This window comes from Suricata suricatta, chromosome 17 (genome assembly GCF_006229205.1).
Source record: "Suricata suricatta isolate VVHF042 chromosome 17, meerkat_22Aug2017_6uvM2_HiC, whole genome shotgun sequence".
Classification (NCBI taxonomy): Eukaryota; Metazoa; Chordata; class Mammalia; order Carnivora; family Herpestidae; genus Suricata; species Suricata suricatta.
The window spans coordinates 5,285,200-5,307,730 of NC_043716.1; the positions used below are offsets into that span (position 1 = coordinate 5,285,200).

Consider the following 22,531-nt stretch of genomic DNA (forward strand, 5'->3'; position numbering starts at 1 on the left):
CCGTGTTTTTTCACAGCAAGCAACAAAATGAGGATTCAGACCCTGAACAGCTGTTTTCACCATGTTCCACAGGGTCTAAATTTTAACATGATTGCTATTCCCGCTAGGCACTTTAAAGTACTATTTCTCTTAAGTCAGGCTGGAAGAAGAAAGGATTTCTTTTTCTTTTTTTGAATTATTTTTTTAATCTTTAATTATTTTTAAGAGAGAGAGTGAGAGCAGGAGAGGGTCAGAGAGAGAGGGAGACACAGAATCCGAAGCAGGCTCCAGGCTCCGAGCTGTCAGCATGGAGTCCGACGCAGGGCTTGAACTCACAGACCACGAGATCATGACCTGAGCTGAAATCAGACACTTAACCAACTGAGCCACCCAGGTGCCCCTAAAAGTTCTTTTTCTATTTAAAGAAACAAATTCAACCTTTAAGAATCATATTAAGCTTCTAGATTCTTCTCTAGTTGAGCAGAGGGAACATTGCCACCCAAGAGGAACATTCATTTAGGTGTGAAGACATGGTGAATTTTGACTGAAGGAAATCAACTGGATATCTTCAAAGTCATGCCTGGCAGGTCAAGACTGAGGAGCTGAGTCGCTCCATGGCCGGCGGTCACCGAAGCTGTCTTACCCCGTTCTTCCCAAGCTTATTATTGAACTCTGACCCCACCAATTCCTGAGAGGGCAGGATGAGAAGAGGGGTCTATCCATGGTTTGTCTGGACTGTGCAAAGCGTTGGTTGAGTCTCGTCTAGATCACAGCACAGATCAGAGGAAGAATTTTTCTAGCTGTAGTGAAACACACTGGAATAATAGTGGTCCCAAATACCACACCAAATACCTTTTGTAACCAACCGCCTCACTGAACTATTTGCAAACCTCTTCCCTTTGTTCAGCTCTTCAGAATTATTTTCATCACCGAGCACTCTCCAGCAGTCAAGTTAATTCATTGAATATCACCATTGATCCGCATGCACTGTGCATCATGAGAAGATGGATGGATGGATCCAGAGAAGATATAAATAGACATGGGTGAGAGAGAGAGAGATGATAGCATGATGAATAGGCGCTAGGTAAAAGAGACAGACAGACAAAGTATAACCCGGTCTACTTGGATAGACAAAGGTACATGAAATAATTAGGGGAGATACCAAACAGCGTATAGAATGTGTGCTTTATGACCTCTAATCCCTGGACAACTTCAGAGACGGGGAAGAGTACAGAATGCGCTGGTCCGGAACATCCTGGGGGACGTAAGACTGAAGGCTGTTTAAGGTGTGGGTTGTGCCAGGCGGGGCGTGTGCCATTTTAACACCCCCTGACCCATCAAAGCGTCAGCTTTGACAACATGACCAAGTTCTCTGTGCATGCCATCCTTCCCCTCCTCCTCACTCTGACTTCCCCCCGATGTATCCTCACAGGGAAAAGACGGAGGGGGGGTCGGGAAGAGCCACCTGGCCCATCTCCAGATGTCATTCCATCAGGTCGTTTCATGAAACTCACAATAACGTGTTCTGTTTCAGCATCTCCAGAGTACGGAGCAGTGGCCAAGGGCCCGAGAGTGGACAGGGGAACAGAAAACAGGAGCGGGAGGGGGTCAATGAGAAGGGGATGGACACAAAGCCAAGGAGAGAATGTGGCCCTGAAGTGGCGGATGCCAGGAAGACCTGCAGGCTAAAGAACTCAAGTGGGACCATGATGAAAATGGATGCATCTGAGAAGGACTTCTGGGTAGCCAGACGAGCGGAGGCTGGAAGGGACCGGAAGGAGGGAAATAATTTTGCTCAGAAACTTGCAGTTATTCAAACCAGGGACAGTTAGCAGCCAGACATCAGGGTAGCATAAATGGAAAAGAAAAAATGACTTTAAAGAATGGAATGATACCTGGTGACTGTGGGGAGGGGGAGGGGAATGGGCAGTGAAACCCGGAGGGTAAAGAGGAGAGACAGGCTGTAGTTGGGGACCCTCACGCTGCCCTGTGTCTCTGCAATCCCACAAAGAGGCATCAGGTCATAGGGCAGACCCAAGAACAGTGTGGAGACGTGTGGAAAAGGCAAAGTTATTACTCCCCTCTCTTAGTTGTGGTTGAAAACCCCATAAGCCTGGCCACTTTCTCTGGAAAGCATTGCAGCGTTAGTGCTGAGAAGTTCTTTATGTTCCGGCCACAGTGCTTTCCCTCTTGACCTCAATTTGGAGATGCTGTTGCTAAAGCAGCATACCTTTTTTTAATGTTTGTTGTTGAGAGTGAGAGACGAGCACAGGTCAGGGGGGAACAGAGAGAAAGAGAGACACAAAATCTGAAGCAGGCTCCAGGCTCTGAGCTGTCAGCACAGAGCCTGACGCGGGGCTTGAACTCATGAACCGCAAAATCATGACCTGAGCCAAAGTGGACACTCAACCCACTGAGCCACCCAGGTGCCCCTTCTTCCCTCCTTTTCAAAGGCTGCCTCACATCCAACGTAGCTTATATGATGTCAGGCTTGTTTTCCTAAAATGTTGATTTAATTACACTTTCCTCTGCTCCAAACCTCCACAGCCTTTTATAATAAGATTTTTCCCAACCATGGCCTCCTTTTGTAATTCAACTTTCTTTTTTTTTTTTTTTACCTTTATCTATTTTAGAGAGAGAGTGCATGAGCAGGAGGGGCAGAGAGAGAGAGGGAAAGAGAGAGAACCCTAAGCCGACTCCACACTGCTAGTGCAGAGCCCGATGCAAGGTTCGAACTCACAAATCATGAGATCATGACCAAAGCTGAAACCAAGAGTCGGACGCCCAATCGACAGAGCTATCCAGGCCCTTGTAACTCAACTTTCCAGCCAAAATGACACCTTTATTTTTCTCTAGATATACCATGATTTTGCTCATTCTTTGACCATAGTAGCTACTTCTCCTAGAAAGCCCTTGGCCCCTTCCTTGCTCCCTTCTTTACGCCCTTCCGTTCTGCCTACACAGATGCTAATAACAGCATTGCCAGAGTATGTGCTGAAGATACCTTGTAAGTCTGAGATATTAATACTTCAGGTGTTCTGACGTCCGTTCTTGTGTTCCTCCCACCACACTAATGTTTGCCAGCGTACATCCAGGGAAACCAGGGTTTCCTGTGAGGAAAATGAAAACTGTTGCTCATAAAACACACACCGAATTTCACTGTGCAGGACTTCTCAGTGCTCCCCTTAAAATTCTAACATATGTTGCCAGCTGGCCAAAGAGGGTTATAGAATGTGGTGTTTCCTAAACTTAATTGACCCAAACGCCTTGGCTTCAAGGAGCAGCTCCCAGATCCGGCATTCCAGGAAATAACGGGCAAAAGCTGTCATGATACTTTCCGAAATTTACCTCGTTGGCAAAGCAGATCTTCTCCTCTGAACCATGTAACGTCTTGTGCCCTATGCTATCCATCGGATCCACTGCTCACCTGGCAATTTGCCCACTTTATGTGACTTCTGTCCACAACCTAACTGGAAATCCTCAGAGGGACCAAGCCCTCCAGTGTCTAGCGTGCAGCCAGTGCACGGAGCTGAGGGTCAGCAAGCGGTCACTATGGAGGAAATGAATGGGACTTTTCCACTACTTGCATTTTCCCAGGGCTTCGGCTGTGTCTCCTTTCCAATGGCCTTGAGAGTGTCCTAACCTCTCTCTTTGTATTGCCCCACGGTTTACTGGTTTGCATTGAACGCCCAGGCGGTTTTTATTTTTAGGACAGATACGCTATCTTCTTTTTGAAATTCTTTTCTTGCTCTCATTTGAAAAGATTTACCAGTCGCTCAATTTTCTATAGATCTTATCACGTCTCCTGTCCGTCCCCCAGCTTTTTATCACTCTGGGAAGCCTGGCTGTTTGGGTGCGGATCTCAAGATACAGATATAAACTTTTTTTATCAGCACATGCCGAAGGCTGAGTGGAAGGCCTTTTTGTCTGTATGGTGAAAAAAAAAATATTTTATTCATTTCCTGGGATTTTGAAAGCTCCAGAATCAACAGTAAGTCATGCCAGATGACATTTTGAAGGGATTTTGGTCTAAGAGTCTTGAAAGGTTCTGTTTGATCCCGTGACTTAATGTTGGTACCCATAGCCGTCAAAAACGTAATTGCCCTTGAAATTTTAATATGAGTTTCAAACCAGCAGTCATTAGGGGGCTGGAAGTATCCATATCAAACAGGATGGAAACTGACTTAGATGTGTAATGATGAGCCTGGTGCTGATAGTAATTTAATCTTTGTACATTTCATTGCAGTCTTGTGGCAACATCTACAAAGGCCTCGCTCAGACCGGTGCCTGGGGCTGTTTCGATGAGTTTAATCGAATCTCTGTGGAGGTCTTATCCGTGGTGGCGGTGCAGGTATGGGGGTCAGAAGTCGGTGGGAGCCTGTGGGCTTGTTGCCAACTCTGTGAAGTCGACATCTTGTTTTCAACTCTGCTCACCCACTTCTGTGTCCCCTTCCCCCCTTCCTTCCTCTGCACTCTAAAATAGCCCCCGGTGCAGGCTTTGGGTGTCCTGTGGGTCCCTACCAGGGTTAGCCCATTTATTGGCCATAGGACTCCATTGCCTTCTCTGTAACGTGTCCCATCTGCTTCATGGGGGCCAGGAAAGGAGTAGACAAGATGGCAGAGCCCAGCTCCTTCGAAAGGCCATGGGCTTTGGGAATGTCTTCCACCTTGTAACTGAGTCTGGGCAAGCCGCCCCAGCTCCCTTGGTCCAATTCACGTCACTGTATCCAAAGCAAGGATCAGAGGGTGAATGCTGTTGGAGGAAGGAAGGCACGTTTGAGTCAGATTTATAAGCTGCCACTTGTCTTTTAAGTTATCTGGAAAACACTTATTAAACACCTATGGCATAGGAAGTGCTATGCTCAAAACTAGGCTGAAGGGTGCCCGGTTGAGTAGGGACATGATTCCTAACTTCAAAATAATTTTAGTCCTTGAGGGGGACATGAGCAATCTTCAGTGTTCTGGAAATGACTTGATTCCTAACTTACAATATGGGGCAAGACCACTAGGCCCTCACCCTTCCTTTCCCTCCTTCCTTTTCTTCCTTCCTTTACTTCCCTTCTTTCCCTTCCTTCCCTTCTTCCCTCCCTCCCCTTCCCTTCCTTCCTTCCTTCCTTCCTCCCTTCTTTCCCTTCCCTCCCCTCCCTCCCCTTCCCCTTCCCTTCCCTCCCCTTCCCCTTCCCCTCCCCCTTCCCCCTCCCTTTCCTTCCTTCTCTTGCTCCCTTCCTTCCTTCCATGTTTGTTTATTTTGACAGAGAGAAGTAGAAAGTGAGCACAGGAATGGCAGAGAGAGGGAGAGAGAGAGAGAGTGAATCCCAAGCAGGCCTTCACTGTCAGTACAGAGCCTGATTCAGGGCTTAAACTCCTGAACCATGAGATCATAATCTGAGCCAAAACCAAGAGTTCAATCTCAACTAACGGAGCCACCCAGGCACCGCCCCCCCCAACACATTATTTTTTAAGCCCGGCCTTAAAAAGGATAGAGATGGTTTGGATGAGGGTAGGGGTCTTCTAGACAGGGGAAGTGGGCAGACAGGGGCAGAGGCAAGGAAAAGTGAGCCAAGTGCAGTTACAAGTGTTCTGCACGGGGCACTTCTCACCTATCGTCACATCTATCCAAGGTGTACGGGAGATACAGATCTATCTGCGTGCACGTGCGCACACACACACACACACACACACACACACACACACACACACGGGGTGGGGGAAGAAATCTAAGACCAGCGGAGAGAAGTAACTTGCCCCAGGGCACACTCTTGGCAGGTGTGGAGGTTAGGACTTGAACCCAGCACCCCCACCCCCACCGTCCAGGTGCAGGTCTAGACACTGGTATCCGGTATATACAGGGGATGAAATGCTGGAGAAGAAAATAAGGCTAGAGAGGCAGGTTCCAACCAGATGGGCTTAAATGCCATCATGCGTATTGTGTCTTGAACAAGCAAAAGGGTGGCCCTGCAGGTTTCTGAAAAAGAAATTGCCCTCGGCCTGGCAGTGCTTTAAGGAGGGGCGGAGCAGGAGGGAAATCAGTGGCTGTGAAGTCAGTGGTCTCTTGTGGGGGGTCCCGATTGGAGCTGAGGCCTCCGTGGGAGCCCCCCAGCCTCCCCCCACGGCCTCCCAATCATCCCAGCAATTCGTAGCCTTTGCTGACACCTGCGCTGGGCTCCTTCCAGTAAACTGGGTGCCCCTATTTCCTGCTGGGGGAGCTTGTGGTTTCAGAGCCACCCCCCCCCCACTGCTATCACCTCCACAAGGCACAGGCAGTGTCAGGGTGCTGCGTGGCACAGGAAGCTGGGTGGGGATGGCATTAGGGACATTGGTGTGACTGTTGCTTCCAGTTAGTGCCTGGACTCCATATGATCCAACCGTTTACCTTTCCCCTACCAGTCGCTCTTATTTCCAGAGTAATGTGCATACAGGGCAGAGAGAGAAGAACAGAGCCATGAAGGACTCTTGGTCCCTGTGAGCCTCAGTTTAGGTCCTTCAGGTCCAAACAAAGGGACAAGGAAGAAGCGTACCTTGACTGCCATTTGTCGGAGGGAAAGGGCAGTGAAGGGAGGCAGGAGGCGCTGCAGACAGAGGGTGGCCCCCACTGGAAAGGCCCCTGAGCCAGCATCCTCCCTCCCTACTCCCGTGTGCCCTGGCAGGAGCCAGCCTCCGCCTCTGCTGCCCCCTCCCTCGGCACGCTGACCCCATGCAGCATGCTGGACTCGGAGCTGGTGGCGGGATCTGAAGCCACCTTGAGGTGGAATGGTGGTGGAGAGCACACGGCCAGCCCATTCCATGCCCCCCCTCCATCTCCAGTTGCCGCTGGGAGCCATAAGTGGTCAGGGGGCTCCACAGGGTCCCTTCGCTTCCCCCAGCCCTCCCGAGCTCATCTAGTTTTCCATCTCTTGATTTTGCCCACTGGTTAGTGCCCCCATATTTGTGGACTCCTGGCTGGACTTGGTTTCTTGGTGAGGCTCCTGCAAGAGGACTCTGGTGCCGGTCCCAGAGGTGATCTGGGCTTCTCCTGCTCCTTGGGACCGTTGGATTTTGTAGGAGTTCGCTGGAGCAGTAAGTCCAGTAGCTGGCCGGAGCACTCTCTTGGACGGAAACCCTGGAGCAGCTGGGGTCTCGGGAACGGATTGTGTGTGTTTCCAGACTCCCGCATGGGTGGATTGAAGTCAGGCGTGGCAGGAGTGTTTTCACAGTGGAATCTGGCGAGTGCCACAGATCAGGGACGTTGGTTTTCCTGGAGGGCTGCTGCTTCAGGACGCGTCTCCCTTGGAAGAACGCAGGGCGGCGTCACCAGGTGTTTTACCTTTTAAAGAGAAGCTAAAAGTCCAGATTTTTATGAAGAAAAAAAAAATACATCTCCAGGTTACTCAGGGCACCTGGGTGAGGCTCAGTCTGACTTCGGCTCAGGTCATGATCTCACGGCTCGTGGGTTCAAGCCCCAGGTGGGGCTCTGTGCTGACAGCTCAGAGCCTGGAGCTGCTTCAGATTCTGTGTCTCCCTCTCTCTCTGCCCCTCCCCTTCTCACCATCTGTCTCTCAAAAATACCTAAACATTAAAAATATTTTTTATTTTTATATAATAGTTTATTGTCAAATTGGTTTCCATATAACACCCAGTGCTTTTCCCCACAAGATTTTTTTAAAATATCTCCAGGTTTCTCAAAGTTGGCAACTCACTCAAGCTGGACCAGAAAACACAGGGTTAGCCGCATTCACCGGTGCGGTCACTTGCCAGCTTAGAGCCAGGTTTATGCTTCTTCATGGCCTGTTTGAATTTAGGGATAGAAGGTGGGGAGTAACACAAAAAAAACCAGAGGTTTCTCCAAGTACTAAATCTTGGACGACAGTGGCTCTGGGAATTGGGGGAGAAGCTGAGCTTTCACCGCATGGCTGCTGGGATCGCGGACTGTTGTCATCCTGCGCACCTGTCTTCTCCCCTTCCTTCTTCTACTGCAGATACCGGGCAGCTCACATTTCACCGTCTGTTTATTTCCTTGGCCACCACCCTCTGTTCATCCTACCTCGGTGGGGTCTCCCTCGTCTCTGCTTGTATGCCTTTCTGCGCCCTCTGTTCAGGCTGCTGGCCCCAGATCTCAGAGGGCCCTTCTTGTTCTCACCAGCAGCTTGCATGGCTGTGACTACCCTCGCGGAAACCCAGGACCATTTATCTTGAGTAGTTACACACGTGGTGTCCCCACTGCAGCCCTCAGCACCGGGGGGCTGCCAAAGGACCGGCTCATACTGTCCCCCTGAGAAGCCCAGGCAGAGAGCCAGACCAGGGGCAGCGGAGAGCTCATCTTGGGGGCCAGAAATTGTGTGAGCAACCCCATATGCTGCTGGGATTTGAAGAGAAACGGGCTCTTCCAGGGTGGGCTAAACTGGGCAAGGGGTGGGGAAGCGGTTGTGAGCATGGGTCGTGTTTGAAACCACACGGCCAGCGTTCAACTCTGGTGCTGCCACTTACCAGCTGTGTGACTTTGGGCAAGTCCATGTCTCAAGTTCTACGTCTGTAAAGAAGGCTAATGATAGTACCTTCTAGAGGCAGTTGTAATAATTATTAAATGAGTTAATATGTGTAAGTACTTAAAAGCCCTACAGATAGTAGTCATGCGATAAATATTAGTAGTCACTGTGATGATGGTGGTGGTGGTGGTGGTGGTGGTGATATCGATGGTGATGATGGCAATCAATGATGATGGTGATGATGGTGGTAATAATGATGGTGGTGATATCGATGGTGACGATGGCAATGATGATGGTGCTGATGACGATGGTGAGGAACGTCATGGCGATGATGGTGGTAGTGTGGAATAGTGCTGATGATGATGGTCGAGGTGATGGTGGTGGCCATGACGATGGTGATGGCTGTGGTGATATTGGCGGTCATGAGGTGGCCGTGAGGGAATGCTGATGGTGCTGGTGCCGAGGATAGAGGTGATGAGGACATATTGGTTCAGAAGCCACACCAGCTGTGACAGTTCTCCCCCACCTTCTCTGACGGTGGTGCAGAAATAGTGGTGATGATGATGGTGGTGCAGTAGTACTGATGATGGTGATTACTATTTTTATTACCTGTACACTGCAGGAAACAGGTTGAAGGGAGGTAGAAGGCGGGGAGATATGGGGCAGGAAAGAGAGTCCACACCCAGATCTATCCAATCTCTCGGATACCCTTCACCCCTTCTCGGCTGGTCCAGCTCAGACTTGGCGTCCTCATTGACAAGGCCCTGCTCAACAGCATTGTCCCCAGGGCATACTACATAAACACTCTGAATTCACCTTATTCTGAAACTGCCCAACGGGATGTCCTAGGCGGTTCACCAAGATCAGTTCCTTTCTGCTTCTGGCATTAAATGAAATGAGTTCAGCCCCGAATTCCCAATGCTTTCCACTGCAGTCTAGGAACGTAGGGGAGACGTTCTCGGGAAAGTGGTCTGACAGCAGCCTGGGCAGAATCTGAGCCCATACCACTCGAAATCATATACCCATCCAAGGGGAAAATTGCACTTAATTATTCACACAGCAATCTAGGCTGGCATATTGCTTCAGAAGCCGCACCAGCTGGGACAGTCCTCCCCACCCCCACCCCTGCCACCCTCCCCTCGGCTCTTTGCCTGCCTGTCTGTGCTCTTCCCCCAAAGTGCATTTGCTCCCTTGTTCTTGTAGGTGTGTATTTTCCCGTTGCTGTCAGATTGGTCAAGCAGAATTACATACGCAATGGGAAAAGAGTGTGGCATTTCCAAGGGCAATTACTCTGCTATTTTAAAAACGTCTAAAACACTACTTCACTTTTTTTCCCCAGAATTTTGCTAATGCATTTGCAGTCAGCTCGCGGGGCCTTGGGTTATCTGGGCTCAGGGACATGCATCCCCAGGACACTCTCCCCTCCCCTCTCCTCCAGCCTCGGTGCTCCCTGGCCTGGCATTTCTGCCATTTCCCTTCCTTCCCTAGGGTGCAGGAGTGATGAACCGAGGCAGGAGGCCGCTAGAAGCAGCAGATCAGTTGGCGAAGTCTTGGGAGGTGACCAGAGCAGTGTTCCAAGGACTCGGGGCACCAAACAAAGGCTAGAGTCTCAGAACCAAGGGAGCCCCCTCCTAATACCCTTGACAGAGGAACTTAAGGTCTAAGGTGAAAACACAGATATGTTTTTCTTTTTTTAATGTCAAAACTGGTGAGTGGGTTGCTCTTCCTGAAAGCAGCACCCTCCAATCTGCCTTTGCAGAGAGAAGCATGGCGTGAGCCGGGCTGGATTTTAGTAACACGGGGCATTTGGGGGCAAAGTCTAGACTGCAGAATGGACCACTTCCCTAGAACAAAGGGGCGAGGGGGAAAGAGCTGACAGGTTTCACGTAGCTTAGGGCTAGCTCATGACCTCCTTAAAACCTATCCCCTGCAGGGAAGGTGGTCTGACCGCTCTACTTCATGAGCGTGTCCATACAAGGCCCCGGCATGGGCGAGAGGATGTAAGGGCAGAGCCCTCTATGCTTACCAGCTTCCAGTCTTGGAAGGGAAAGGCTTCATTCCTGAGATGTCCCATCAGGCCCCCACAGTCAGACAGACACACGTGGCTTGTACAGAATACAGGACTGATCATCTGTAGTCAGGGCTACCCATGATCTAGAGAGGTAGAATCCTCCCGCACTTCTAAAGTGGCTGGGGCGCCTGGGGGCTCAGTTGGTGAAGCGTCCAACTTCGGCTCAGCTCATGATCTCGAGGTTCATGGGTTTGAGCCCTGTGTGGGGCTCTGGGCTGACAGCTCAGAACCTGAAACCTGCTTCGCATTCTGTGTCTCCCTCTCTCTCTCTGCCCCTCTTCTGCTCATGCTCTGTCTCTCTCGGTCTCTCAAAAATAAATATTAAAAAAAAAAAAAAAGCATAAGGCAGAGAAAGTAAGCTCCAGAAGAGAGGGATGATTAAAGGCGGTAGAGGCTGGACAAGAAAGTGAGCTCATCTGGTTGAGCCCCTCTGGTTGAGGGCCAGTGGGGACTCTTGAAATTGGTTGGGGGGGCAGTGTGGTCCAGTGGCAGGGACACTTAATTGGCCAGCAGCATCGGTTTCCCTTGGGGACAAACTAGAAACGCAGACTCAGACCCGCCACTGACCTGCTATAACCGAGTCTGCGTTCCCACGAGATGCCCAGGGTTTCGTAGCCGCTGTCGCCTTGGAGATCTGCTGCTCTGGCTCTGTGTCTGCTACCCCGACTGTGCCGTAGAGTTGTTTGGGCAAGTCTGAAAAGTAGGAACGCACAAAGGCCCAGTCTCCATGCCCAAAGAATCTGGTTTTGTTGGTCTGGGGCAGGACCCTAGGCATTGAGTCTTTTTTCAAGAACTTTCCGTGTGGTTCTCATCTCCAGCAAACTTGGAGAACCGGAGTGGAGAGGGAGGTGAGCAGGTGAGGGGAACATGTTGAGGGCTCTGTGGTGTGGGTGCATCTCAAGACCCACAGGCTCAAGTCCTGCTGGCCCAGGTTAGCAGACTACGTCTGCCCCACGGTAAGAGGGAGCGAGGAGCAGGTGCACTGAGTGGAGGAGGGGCAGCTCTGATGGGGGTACCGGGGCAGTGGTGTTCTCTGGGCACCAAAACCCAAGATTTGACTGGACTGCTGTGGTTCACGAATTGAGCGTATGTCCGGATCACCTAGAGGCCTTAGTCATGGGCTGGACCCCATTCCAGGATTTCTGATTGGCTTCATCTGGGGTGGGGCCATGAATTTGCATGGGAATTTGGTAGGCCCCAGGGACCCAAGCTGTGGCTTGTTGGACAAGTCCCTTACACCTCCTTGCCCTCCATTTCCTCCTTGGTAAGATGTTTGATTTTGCGGATCATGGTTTTTCCCAACTTTGGCATTATCCATGTCTTGAGGCCGGATAATTCCAGCAATCCCCCCCATCCCTACCCTAGTTGTGACAACAAAAATGTCTCCAGTCATGATCAGATGTCTTCATCTTTCTTAACGCTTCTGGCTCTTTCCTCATCTCTAAAACGAGGGTCTGCCCCACCTCGTGAGGCTGTTAGGAGGACCTCACCAGATTACTCCCATAAAATACTCAGAAAAGCACCCAGTACATTCTGAGTGCTCAGAAAATGTCAGTTATTATTTTGTGGTTATTCTGAGTGGCCTTAAAATCTTTGAAAGCGATTAAGCTTTTAGTGGAGAAGCAGACCCCCATGAGTGAGGAGTGGACCTGGTGTACAGGTGCCTGGTCGATGCCTACCTGGGTGCCCACCCCCACCCGGCTGGGCCTGGGGTTTAATCCATACGTTCCCAGCCCACCTGCTTGCCCCCCCCCCACTTCCCACACACCCCCACCCCGACATCTTGAAGGACCTCCTGGACCCAGACCGCTGCATTCCAAGGCTCATCCCGTGGACCTTGGTTGCCCCTAAGACAATGAGGAAATGCCAGGCAGGCAGGCTCCTGTCTTGTGCAGCATGAGCCCTGCTAACAGCCTGCCACCAGCACGGATGCTCCTTGAATCAGCTCAACACTCTCCTCAGGAGCGCCCCCTACAGGATTTTACAGGACGGTGCAGTGCACCATAAATTCTCACTGAGTGCAAGGTTCCTGGGCCTCAGTGTTGCAGGAGCGAAGGCTGACTCAGACTGAGCGGCAGAAAGGGCCCTTGGCTCTGGTCTTTGCCCAAAAGTACCGGAGTGATTGGTGAATAGCAATTAACCTCACTCCCCCGTCCCGTTAAGGTGGTGACTGTTCTGTGTATTTGATGGGGCCGCCAGAGAGAGGCCATCCTTCACCACCGTGTGAGCTGCAGGGCAGTGGGGAGGCCAGAGGTGCCGTGCAGGGTTGTCTGGGAGCCCCCCATGTGCAGGGCTGGAGACCCCCTCTGCCACAGCGGCGTTGACATTCCATACGCAGAAAAGAAGTTTTGGTCCCAAACTAATTGCCGTGAGCTCAGCCGGTCTTTAGCGTCTCGCTCTGGGGAAGGAGCTGAATCCTGATGGCCCAACTGCCGCACATTCTGGTGAGTGCCTGTCCTTCCAGACACTGGGGGCAGCCTTGCTCCGCGCTGCGCGGCCCAGCGGCTTCATGTCTTTGCCTCTTATTTAGGCTCCAGCTGTCTGTCTGTCTGTCTGTGTCATTCAGAAGTGCTCCAGCTCTCTCTCCATGCCTCTCTCTCTCTCTCTCCCCCCCCCCCCCCGCCCCGGCACACAGAGCTGCAGCCCAGTCTCCACAGAACCCTTGACTATTCCACACACCCTGAACGTGGCCGACAGGACAGAAGCTCACTCACAACCTCGCACTGGTCCCCCGGGGGCCCCGACAAGCTGGAGATAACTCGGGGGCCGGGCTGAACAAGCCTGCCCCTCTTGTCTTCCTCCCTTCTGTCGCCGATCACCTTTGCAACTGCTTTTTCCAAAGCACCGTGTGGGAAAACCGTGATCTCCTTTCTGTCTCTCCTCCCAGAGCTGTAAGAACGATCTAGAATGTAGAGCTGACCAGCCCAAGCTTCAGCTTAGATTCCCACATTTAAGAAAAGGTCTGATCTTTTTTATAAGGCACTAATAGCCTGGGGGATGTGGCTCCCGCCTCACTTTGGTTCCGGGTCTCCCTCCACGCCTCACTGTCTGCAGGGCACTCTGTCCCTAAGGGATGGGCAATGTTTGTGCCGTGGGTTCTAGAGATGCAGTCTGAGGAGATAAGCCAGGCTGAGGACCATGACCACAGTGACGAAGGTCACAGTAACAGCTTCCATGTTCGCTGCTGGGTTTTTAAAAATCATTTATAAGTTTATTTATTTTGAGAGAAAGAGTAAGCAGGGCAGGGAGAGAGAGAGAGAGAGAAAGAGAGAGAGAGAGAGAGAGAGAGAGAGAGGGAGGGAGGGAGAGGAGAATCCCAAGCAGGCTCCATGCTGTCCATGCAGACCCTGACATGAGGCTCGAACCCACAGACTGTGGGATCATGACCTGAGCACAAACCAAGGTTCCAATGCTTAACCGACAAAGGCACCCAGGTGCCCCATTAGCTGCTGCTGTTAAGCATTTTCTGTATGCTAAGCTCTTTACTTTACTGAATCCTTAGAACAAGTCTAGCCAGTAGGTACTGGTGTCCTATCTGTCACGCAGGCTCCAGGATCCGCTTGCCTGGGTTCAAGTCCGGATGCCACCACCTAGGAGCTGCATCAGGTTGGGCAAACTGCTTCGCTGCTCAGCAGTTCTGTTTCAGAAATGGGGCTGATGGCAGTAAAGTGCCTCCCTCCCCCGACACCCCCTGCAAGGGATCGTGGTGAAGAACGAGTGAATGAATACGTAAGCACCCAGAACAGTGCCTGGCGAGTACTCGGTGCTAATGTTTTCCCACCGTAACTACAGACAGAGTTAAACACCTGCTTGCTGCTCCTGCCCAGCCTCTCAGCTGCTGTGTTAGGAATATGGAAACAATCTGGGCAGCCGGATTTATTTTAGAGGGGCGCCCCGTGCCCGCCCATGGAGGGTCCAGGGTGCAGTCACTGTGTCCTTCAGTGAAAGGGGCCCAGGAGCAGGTGTCCGTGCTGGGTGTGACCGTGCCTCCCAGCCCTAGCTGCCACTCTGTCCCCGGGACACAGGGGAGAGACCTTTCCCGTTGACCCGTTCACCAGGTAAAAAGCATCCAGGACGCAATCCGAGACAGGAAGCAGCGGTTCAGCTTCCTCGGGGAGGAGATTCGCCTGGAGCCCTCGGTGGGGATCTTCATCACCATGAACCCTGGCTACGCCGGCCGCACCGAGCTGCCTGAGAATCTCAAGACTCTGTTCAGGTGAGCGCCCGCTCTGCCCCACACGAGGGCCCCGGAGAGAAGGGTGTCCTGTTTTTCCCACTGGCGATGCAGAGCGTGTATATTCGAAGAAATTTGGAACATCTAAAAAAGTTTATAAAACCACCTTTGGGGGCACCTGGGTGGCTCCGTTGGTCAAGTGTCCAACTCTATTTTGGCTCAGGTGGTTTCGTGGGTTCAAGCCCTGCGTCAGGCTCTGTGCTGACAGTGTGGAGCCTGCTTGGGATTCTCTCTCCCTCTGTCTCCCTTTCTTTCTGCTCCTTCTGTGTGTGCATGCTCTTTCCGTCTCTCAAACTTTAAAAAAATTTATTAAAAACACTCTTACTGCTACCATCTGAAAAAGTATTTCTTAGTTGTATTTAAAATATGCATAAAGTCCTACACTTGTACACACACAGAAGGAGACACAGAATCCGAAGCAGGCTCCAGGCTCCGAGCTGGCAGCACAGAGCCCCACATGGGGCTTGAACTCACGAACCATGAAATCACGACCTGAGCTGAAATCAGATGCTTAACCGACTGAGCCACCCAGGTGTGCCCCCCCAGAGTTCCATACTATTTTTTTCATTTCATAATCGATTATAAGCCATCCTATCATAAATAACCTCTTCTGTTGGATAGTCTTAAGATATCTCCTTTCCCGACTACACATCATTCTGTCAGGTGTGTGGTCCACCATGTAATTAGGTCACCCTCCGTATTTAAACATCAGGACTGTTCCTAGCACTTAAAACAAATTTATACATAACGCTGTAATGTCCACCTTTGTACAGAAGCCTTTTCTTCTGTATGCGTGATGATTTTCTTTGGCTAGCTTCCCAGACGTGGAATCACGGAGCTAATGGGGGAGGAACATTTTTAAGGCCCTTGATACACACTGACAAACTGCTTTCCAGAAAGAGACAAGTTGCTGGATGGTGCTCTGGGCAGCCATGCGTGAGAACACCTCTTTTACTTCACCTTCCCCACCGGTGATATTGTCATGCTTTTAAATCTTCTTCCTTGTGATAAGAGAATGCAAATGCATGTTCTAGAAGGGGCTGGAATCTCCATTCTTTTTCTCAAGGAAGAGAAGTCAGCCCCACAAAATAAAGAGGCCTCATGGCTTCTGATTTTCTTTCTTTTTTTTTAATATATTTTTTACATTTATTTATTATTGAGAGAGACAGAGCATGAGCAGAGGAGGGGCAGAGAGAGAGGGAGACACAGAATCCGAAGCAGGTTCCGGGCTCCGAGCTGTCAGCACAGAGCCCGATGCGGGGCCTGAACCCGCAAACCGCAAGGTCATGACCTGAGCTGAAGTTGGTTGCTCAACCGACTGAGCCCCCCAGGCGCCCCAGCTTCTGATTGTCTGCCTAATGGACTGTCCCTAATGGATCGTCAACTGGCCTGACCAGATGGCACAATCCTGTTTGCTGTTCGTTTGGACAAAGCTATTTATTAAAAGAGCATTGAGCTGCAAACTGTAATGGAGTTGGGTTATCACCCTGGTCAGAACTGCCCTTTACATTTCTTTTCCTCTGAGTATAAAAGGAACATTTATCTATACAAGAACATTGCAGATGGGGGAGGAAATATTTATAACAATAATAAATACAGGGGCACCTGCGTGGCACAGACGGCTGAGCATCCGGCTCCTGATTTCAGCTCAGGTCACCATCTCCCGGTGAGTCTGAGCCCCACGTCAGGCTCTGTGCTGACAGCTCGGAGCCTGGTTGGGATTCTCTCTCTCCTTCTCTCTCTGCCCTTCGCTGCTCACTCACTCGTTCATGTGCTTTCTCTCTCTTTCTCTCAAAACAAATAAAAACTTCAAAAGCAATAAATACAAACGTCTGCTTTTACACTTCATTTTCAAAAAGCCCTATGAGGAGGATACTTGTTTAGGGAGAAAGCACAGTCAGTAAGGTGCTGCGGGTAGTAATCCTAGTCACTAGGGTGAACCGGCAGCCCAAGAGCGGCCGCAGAACTGGGGTCGGACACAGTGGGTCTGACTCGAGCACGTCTGCTCTTCCCGTCCGAAGGCTTTCATCCAGGGATCGTGTGAGCCTTCAGCATTCTTCCTTCTGACCTTGGGTGGGCAGAGTAGATTCCTTCTTCGAACTTGGGATAAGACCCTCTATAAGTTAGTATCCGGCCTTCATTAGTTAATAATTTCCCATGCTTGGGGCTCCAGGATGGCTCAGTTGGTTAAGCATCCAGCTTCAGCTCAGGTCATGATCTCGCAGTTGTGGGTTTGAGCCCCATGTCAGGCTCTGTACTGATAATTCAGAACCTGGAGCTGCTTCTGATTCTGTGTCTCCCTCTCTCTCTCTCTCTCTCTCTCTCTCTCTCTCTCTCTCTGCCCCTCCCCCACTCATGCTCTGTGTGTGTGTCTCTCTCTCAAAAATAAACAAACATTAAAAAATACAAGAAATATATTTTCCCATACCATTAACTTGTTTTTCTCCTATAGCATTTTTTCTATGGCCGTGTTGAATCCTATTGTATGAATGCATGTTTAACCTTACTTCAGGATACAGAATATTTCAGGTTGAGAATCTAAATGTGTGAATGCCATGTAAAATAATTTAAAGGGAAAATGTTATATCCGTGTGGGGAAAATGCAGTGAAAGAGCTATAAATGACCTTGGGCTCCTAATCATTAATTTTGAAAATAAGTAATTTTACAATCAAATGTTTCTAGAGCTAGAGCGAGAGAAAAAAAACCGAAGTAAATCCTTAGAGAGAGACAAAAATTCCCCTCCGTATTCCCCTATATGCTGTTTTGTGGAAAGATGGGGTTAATGGGTATTCTCTTGAGACCTCGGCCTTAGACACTTACACTTGTATGCACGTGAGTACAAAAGAGGCCCCGAGCATCTAAGCTTGGAGGGGACACACGTCTTGAAAATGAGGAATAGATTCTTGTAGATCCTAGGAGAGACTCGATTCTTCAACCTGAGTCCCTAATCTATTATAGGAACGACTATTGTAATAAATTGCTAATTACTAAAGCTTTTCTAATCTGTGCCTGTGGAAAGCTCACTGGGCCTGGGTCACAACATGAGCCTTCGCCCCAATCCTGCCCCTGCCGTCTGCCACCACCCATCACCTTGGGCTGGACGGCTCATGTCCTGTATCCTTCCTCAGTTCATCCCCAGCTTGGAAGTCTTTGATGAGACTGTTGCTAGGGGCCGAGTGTTTATGCTCACAGGTACCTCTTTCCATGATCCCAGCCAGTGTCTGTGGTCTTGCAAGCCCCGCCCCCCTTTAGGCGCGGTCAGGAAAGCTACCTTGGCCCTCTGTCTCCCTGGTCACAGGCCTTGCGCCATGGTGGTTCCAGACTTCGAGTTGATCTGTGAGATCATGCTGGTGGCCGAAGGATTCATCGAAGCTCGGTCGTTAGCCAGGAAGTTCATCACCTTTTACCGGTTGTGCAAAGAGCTGCTCTCTAAACAGGTACTCTCTCTCATGACGCTGGGCGACCAGTCACGTGTGATCGGCCCAGCTCTGGACGGGGGTCTGGGCCAAGGTCATGGGCAGACATGAGAGCCTTCCATCAACGGGCCCATAAGCATAGAAAAAGCTCCTCACACTTCTACAACAGAGATTTGTATTCATTTCCTTAGCATTAAAAAAATTTATTTGGCCCCCAATATTTTGTTTTCACAGAATACTTAGTGCTACCCCATCGATCCCCAGTGTCCTGTGAAAAACCTCTCAGTGGCCAACGAAATTCCCTTGGAGGGAATGGTCTCCACCCAAAGGGACACGAGATGCAGGAGAGGGTTGGGAAGACAGGCATTGAGGAGTCCCACGTACCTCACTGTCCCTATGTGTGGCTGCTGCCTAGGGCACGCCCCCACACAGGAATGGCACCCGAAAACATGCCCAAGGGGGCGCCTGGGTGGCTCAGTCAGTTAAGCGTCCGGCTCTTGGCTTCTGCTCAGGTCATGATCTCACAGTCTTGTGGGTCCGAGCCCCACATCAGACTCTGTGCTGACAGCTCTGAGCCTGGAACCTGCTTGGGATTCTCTCCCTCTCTCTCTGCCCCTCCCCCAGTCATGCTGTCTCTATCTCAAAATAAATAAATAAACTTCAAAAACAGAACCAAACATGCTGAAGGGGGCACCTGGGTGGCTCAGTCGGTTAAGTGTCCAACTCCTGATCTCAGCGTGGGTCTTGAACTGAGGGTTATGAGTTCGGGCCCTGTGTTGGGCTCTGCGCTGGGTGGGAAGCCCACTTACACCCCCAAGAACCTCCGAGGTACGTGCCTTGGTAGGAGAATCTCATGGTGGCCGGGGCTTCCTTGGGCTGTCCCCATGGAGTTTCTCCTCTGTCTGGGGCTCACTCACTAGGATCATCTTTGCTGCCACAATATGGGGAACCCTCAGCCCTGGGAAATCTGTCCAAGGTGGAGTTCTTTAAAAACCTCCCCTGTGTCCTCTTGCTTCCCAGGCCCCTTGCTCACTGTGTCCTTTCTGTAGACCCCCACCTCCGCTAACTTCCAGGTCAGTGGCCGACACTCACAGCTCTACCCCGAGCCTCTCATTTGAACTCTAAACCCCGTATATTCAGTGGTCTATGCCACAGCTCCCCATCCCTACCCCAGCCTGCTCCCACATTCCTCACTTCCCTACGCAAAACCGTCACTTACTCACTTGCTGATTCTGGAACCCTGGGAGTTTCATCCGCAGCCCTGCACCTAATCATGCATGAGCTGTTGTTCATCCCATGCTCTGGCTCTCTCTCAAATCCATCTCATTCTCTTCCTACCGCACCCCTGTCTCTTGCTTAAACTCTCTGAACTGCCTTTCTGTTAGTTGCCACTAGTAGTTTTCTTTTTTAAATTGAGTTTGGAGGCCTACAAGGTGTAGAGCATGTGGGCCTAGCCTCCTCTATTATCTAAGCCAATATGACTTCCTCCTGGATACCCCTCAGCTCTCTGACTACACAGGGAGGAGCCAGGTGGGTTGGGAGGTGGCTCTGTTTGGTCTCCCTGACCCCCAGTCCCCTGGATGCTCTGGCTCTGCTTTGTCACCATCACAGCCAAGAAACAGAGCTAATGCCAGACCAGGAGATGGGGTCCATGACCCTGATCTTACACGCCAATGATCTTTCCCTCTGCCTCTGCCTTGGCCTCAGAAGTGACCTTCCTGTAACCGTGTAGATGCCAGCACTGGCACACGGCGTTCTGGATCCCAGCCGCTCTGGCCTGACCTGTGCCGCCTTCCCTCAGGACCACTACGACTGGGGCCTGCGGGCCATCAAGTCCGTGCTGGTGGTGGCGGGATCCCTGAAGCGAGGAGACCCTGACCGCCCCGAGGACCAGGTCCTGATGCGCTCCCTGAGGGACTTCAACATCCCCAAGATCGTGACCGATGACGTGCCCGTGTTCATGGGCCTGATTGGGGACCTCTTTCCCGCCCTGGATGTCCCTCGGAGGAGAGACCTCAACTTCGAGGCGTTAGTCCGGAAGGCCGTGGTGGAGCTGAAGCTTCAGGCTGAGGACAACTTTGTGCTTAAGGTACATGGGCTTTCTCCCTCCCAAGATTTTTCTGTCCCTCAGTGCTTTTCTTGGATGATGGGTCATCCTTAATCCAAAGGGTTGCTTTTGATGCGCAGATACGTGTCTACCTGGTAGTAATTTGTTTCGAGAGCTCTTCACTGGGGCACCCGCGGTGTGGAGCATGGGGTGGGGCGCTCGAGGGAAGGATGGAGCGGTAGCACATGTCATTTTCCTGTGAATTACTTCTGACATGATTTCGGAGCAATGATAGTGGTAGAATGTGGGAGTCGTGCTGGTTCCTAGGCGGATTTCTGAGCTGTCAATGTTCTGAAGTGATGAGGGGCAAGTGATGCTGGTGCCGTCTGGCTTCTTTCGCTTGTTACGTCCGTGAAATTCACACATGCCATTAAGTGTTCAGTCTGCTGAGGGCATTTGGGTCATTTCTAGTTTGGGGACTTGATGAATAAGGCGGTAAGGAGCATTCTTGTGTAAAGTGCTTTGCGTATGTGCATATTTCACTTTCTCGGATAAATCCCTGGAGTTACCACTCGGATAAATCCCTGGAGTTACCATTGCCGGGTCAAAGCCAGGGGAGTGTCTGAAGAAGTCACCGGAAGTCTTCCCACATGGTTGTGCTGTTCCCACTAGCATTTTCTGCAGTCCTACACCCTTGTCAGGGCTGGTATCGTTGCTCTTTTTAACTGTAGCCATTTCGGTGGGTGAGCCGTGGGCTCTCATTGTGTTTTCAATTTTAATTTCCCTGATAATAGTGAGCGTATTTTCAAGTGCTTACTGGCCATTTCTCTATATTCTTTGGTGAAGTATCTATTCAAGTCTTTAGCCCATTTTGTAATTGGGTTCTTAGTCTTTTTGTTATTGTTTGTAGAGATTCCTCATATATTCTGGACATCAGTCCCTCATTAAATATACGTATTGCAGGGGTGCCTGGGTGGCTCAGTCATTTGAGTGTCCAACTTAGGCCCAGGTCATGAACTCACAGTTCATGGGTTCAGGCCCCGCATTGGGCTCTGTGTTGATAGCTCAGAGCCTGGAGCCTGCTTCTGATTCTGTGTCTCCATCTCTCTCTCTCTCTCTCTCTCTCTCTCTCTCTCTCTCTCTCTCTGCCCCTCCCCTGCTCACACTCTGCCTCTCTCTGTCTTTCAAAAATAAATGTTAAAAAAATTAAATTCCAGCTGACATATAGTGTAATGTTAGTCTCAGATGTACAATATATTGATTCAACACTTCCATGCATCACCAAATGTTCATTGCTACAAAATCCCTCTTTAATCCCCACCCCTATTTCACCCATCATCCTGGCCACCTCCCCTCTGGCAGCCATCAGTATGTTCTCTATAGCTAGGAGTCTGTTTCTTGATTTGTCTCTCTTTTATTCCCTTTACTCATTTGTTTCTCAAATTTCACATTTGAGTGAGATCATGTGGTATTTGTCTTTCTCTGACTTATTTCACTTAGCATTATATTCTTTAGCTCCAGCCACATCATTGCGAATGGCAAGATTTCATTCTTTTTTATGGCTGAGTAATATTCCATTGTGTATATAGATAGATAGATAGACCACATCTTCTTCATCCATTCATCAGTCAGTGGACACTTGGGTTGCTTCCATATCTTGGCTATTGTAAATAATGCTGCTATAAACATCAGGGTTATGAATCCTTTCAAATGTTACATGAAGACATACTGTGGAAAAGTGAGGGTGAGAAATAAAAATGTCATGGGCTTAAGAACATCAAGAATCAGAAAAAGAAGCTCTAGCATTATAGCTATCAGCAGACCTAGAAAGCAATCAGTCCATTTCAGGGCAGAAAGTCCACAGTCTCCACCAGACGACCTCAAAATGGATACACTCAAGCAAGAATAAGTCAACAAGATGAAAGTTCTTATGTAACTTTATTAAAGTTCTAAGACAAATGTCTTTTAACAAAGAAAAAGGAAAGCAATTAAAACACCAAGAGAAAAAAATCATGGTTTGAAACTTTTTATTTATTTATTTATTTACTTATTTATTTTGAGAGACAAAGTGAGAGGGGAGAGAAAATTCTTTTCTTTTTAATAGTTTATTGTCAAGTTGGTTTCCGTACAACACCCAGTGCTCTTCCCCATAAGTGCCCTCCACCATCACCACCACCTCTTTTCCCCCCTCCCCCTTCCCCTTCAACTCTCAGTTCATTCTCAGCATTCAATAGTCTCTCAAGTTTTACGTCCCTCTCTCTCTCCCCAACTCTCTTTCCCTCTTCCCCTCTCCCTGGTCCTCCAATAGGTCTCTCCTGTTT

At 50.0% G+C, this 22,531-nt stretch overlaps 1 protein-coding gene across 1 annotated transcript in view; it reads left to right on the forward strand.

The window, feature by feature from the left end:
- DNAH9 (dynein axonemal heavy chain 9) overlaps nucleotides 1-22,531 on the forward strand; it is a 319,797-nt gene that overhangs the window by 113,506 nt on the left and 183,760 nt on the right. Inside the window, exons 28-31 of the mRNA XM_029928843.1 lie at nucleotides 4,226-4,330; nucleotides 14,571-14,728; nucleotides 18,046-18,184; nucleotides 19,965-20,252. Of these exons, the coding sequence (XP_029784703.1) occupies nucleotides 4,226-4,330; nucleotides 14,571-14,728; nucleotides 18,046-18,184; nucleotides 19,965-20,252 (690 nt within the window). The remainder of the gene's footprint in view (nucleotides 1-4,225; nucleotides 4,331-14,570; nucleotides 14,729-18,045; nucleotides 18,185-19,964; nucleotides 20,253-22,531) is intronic.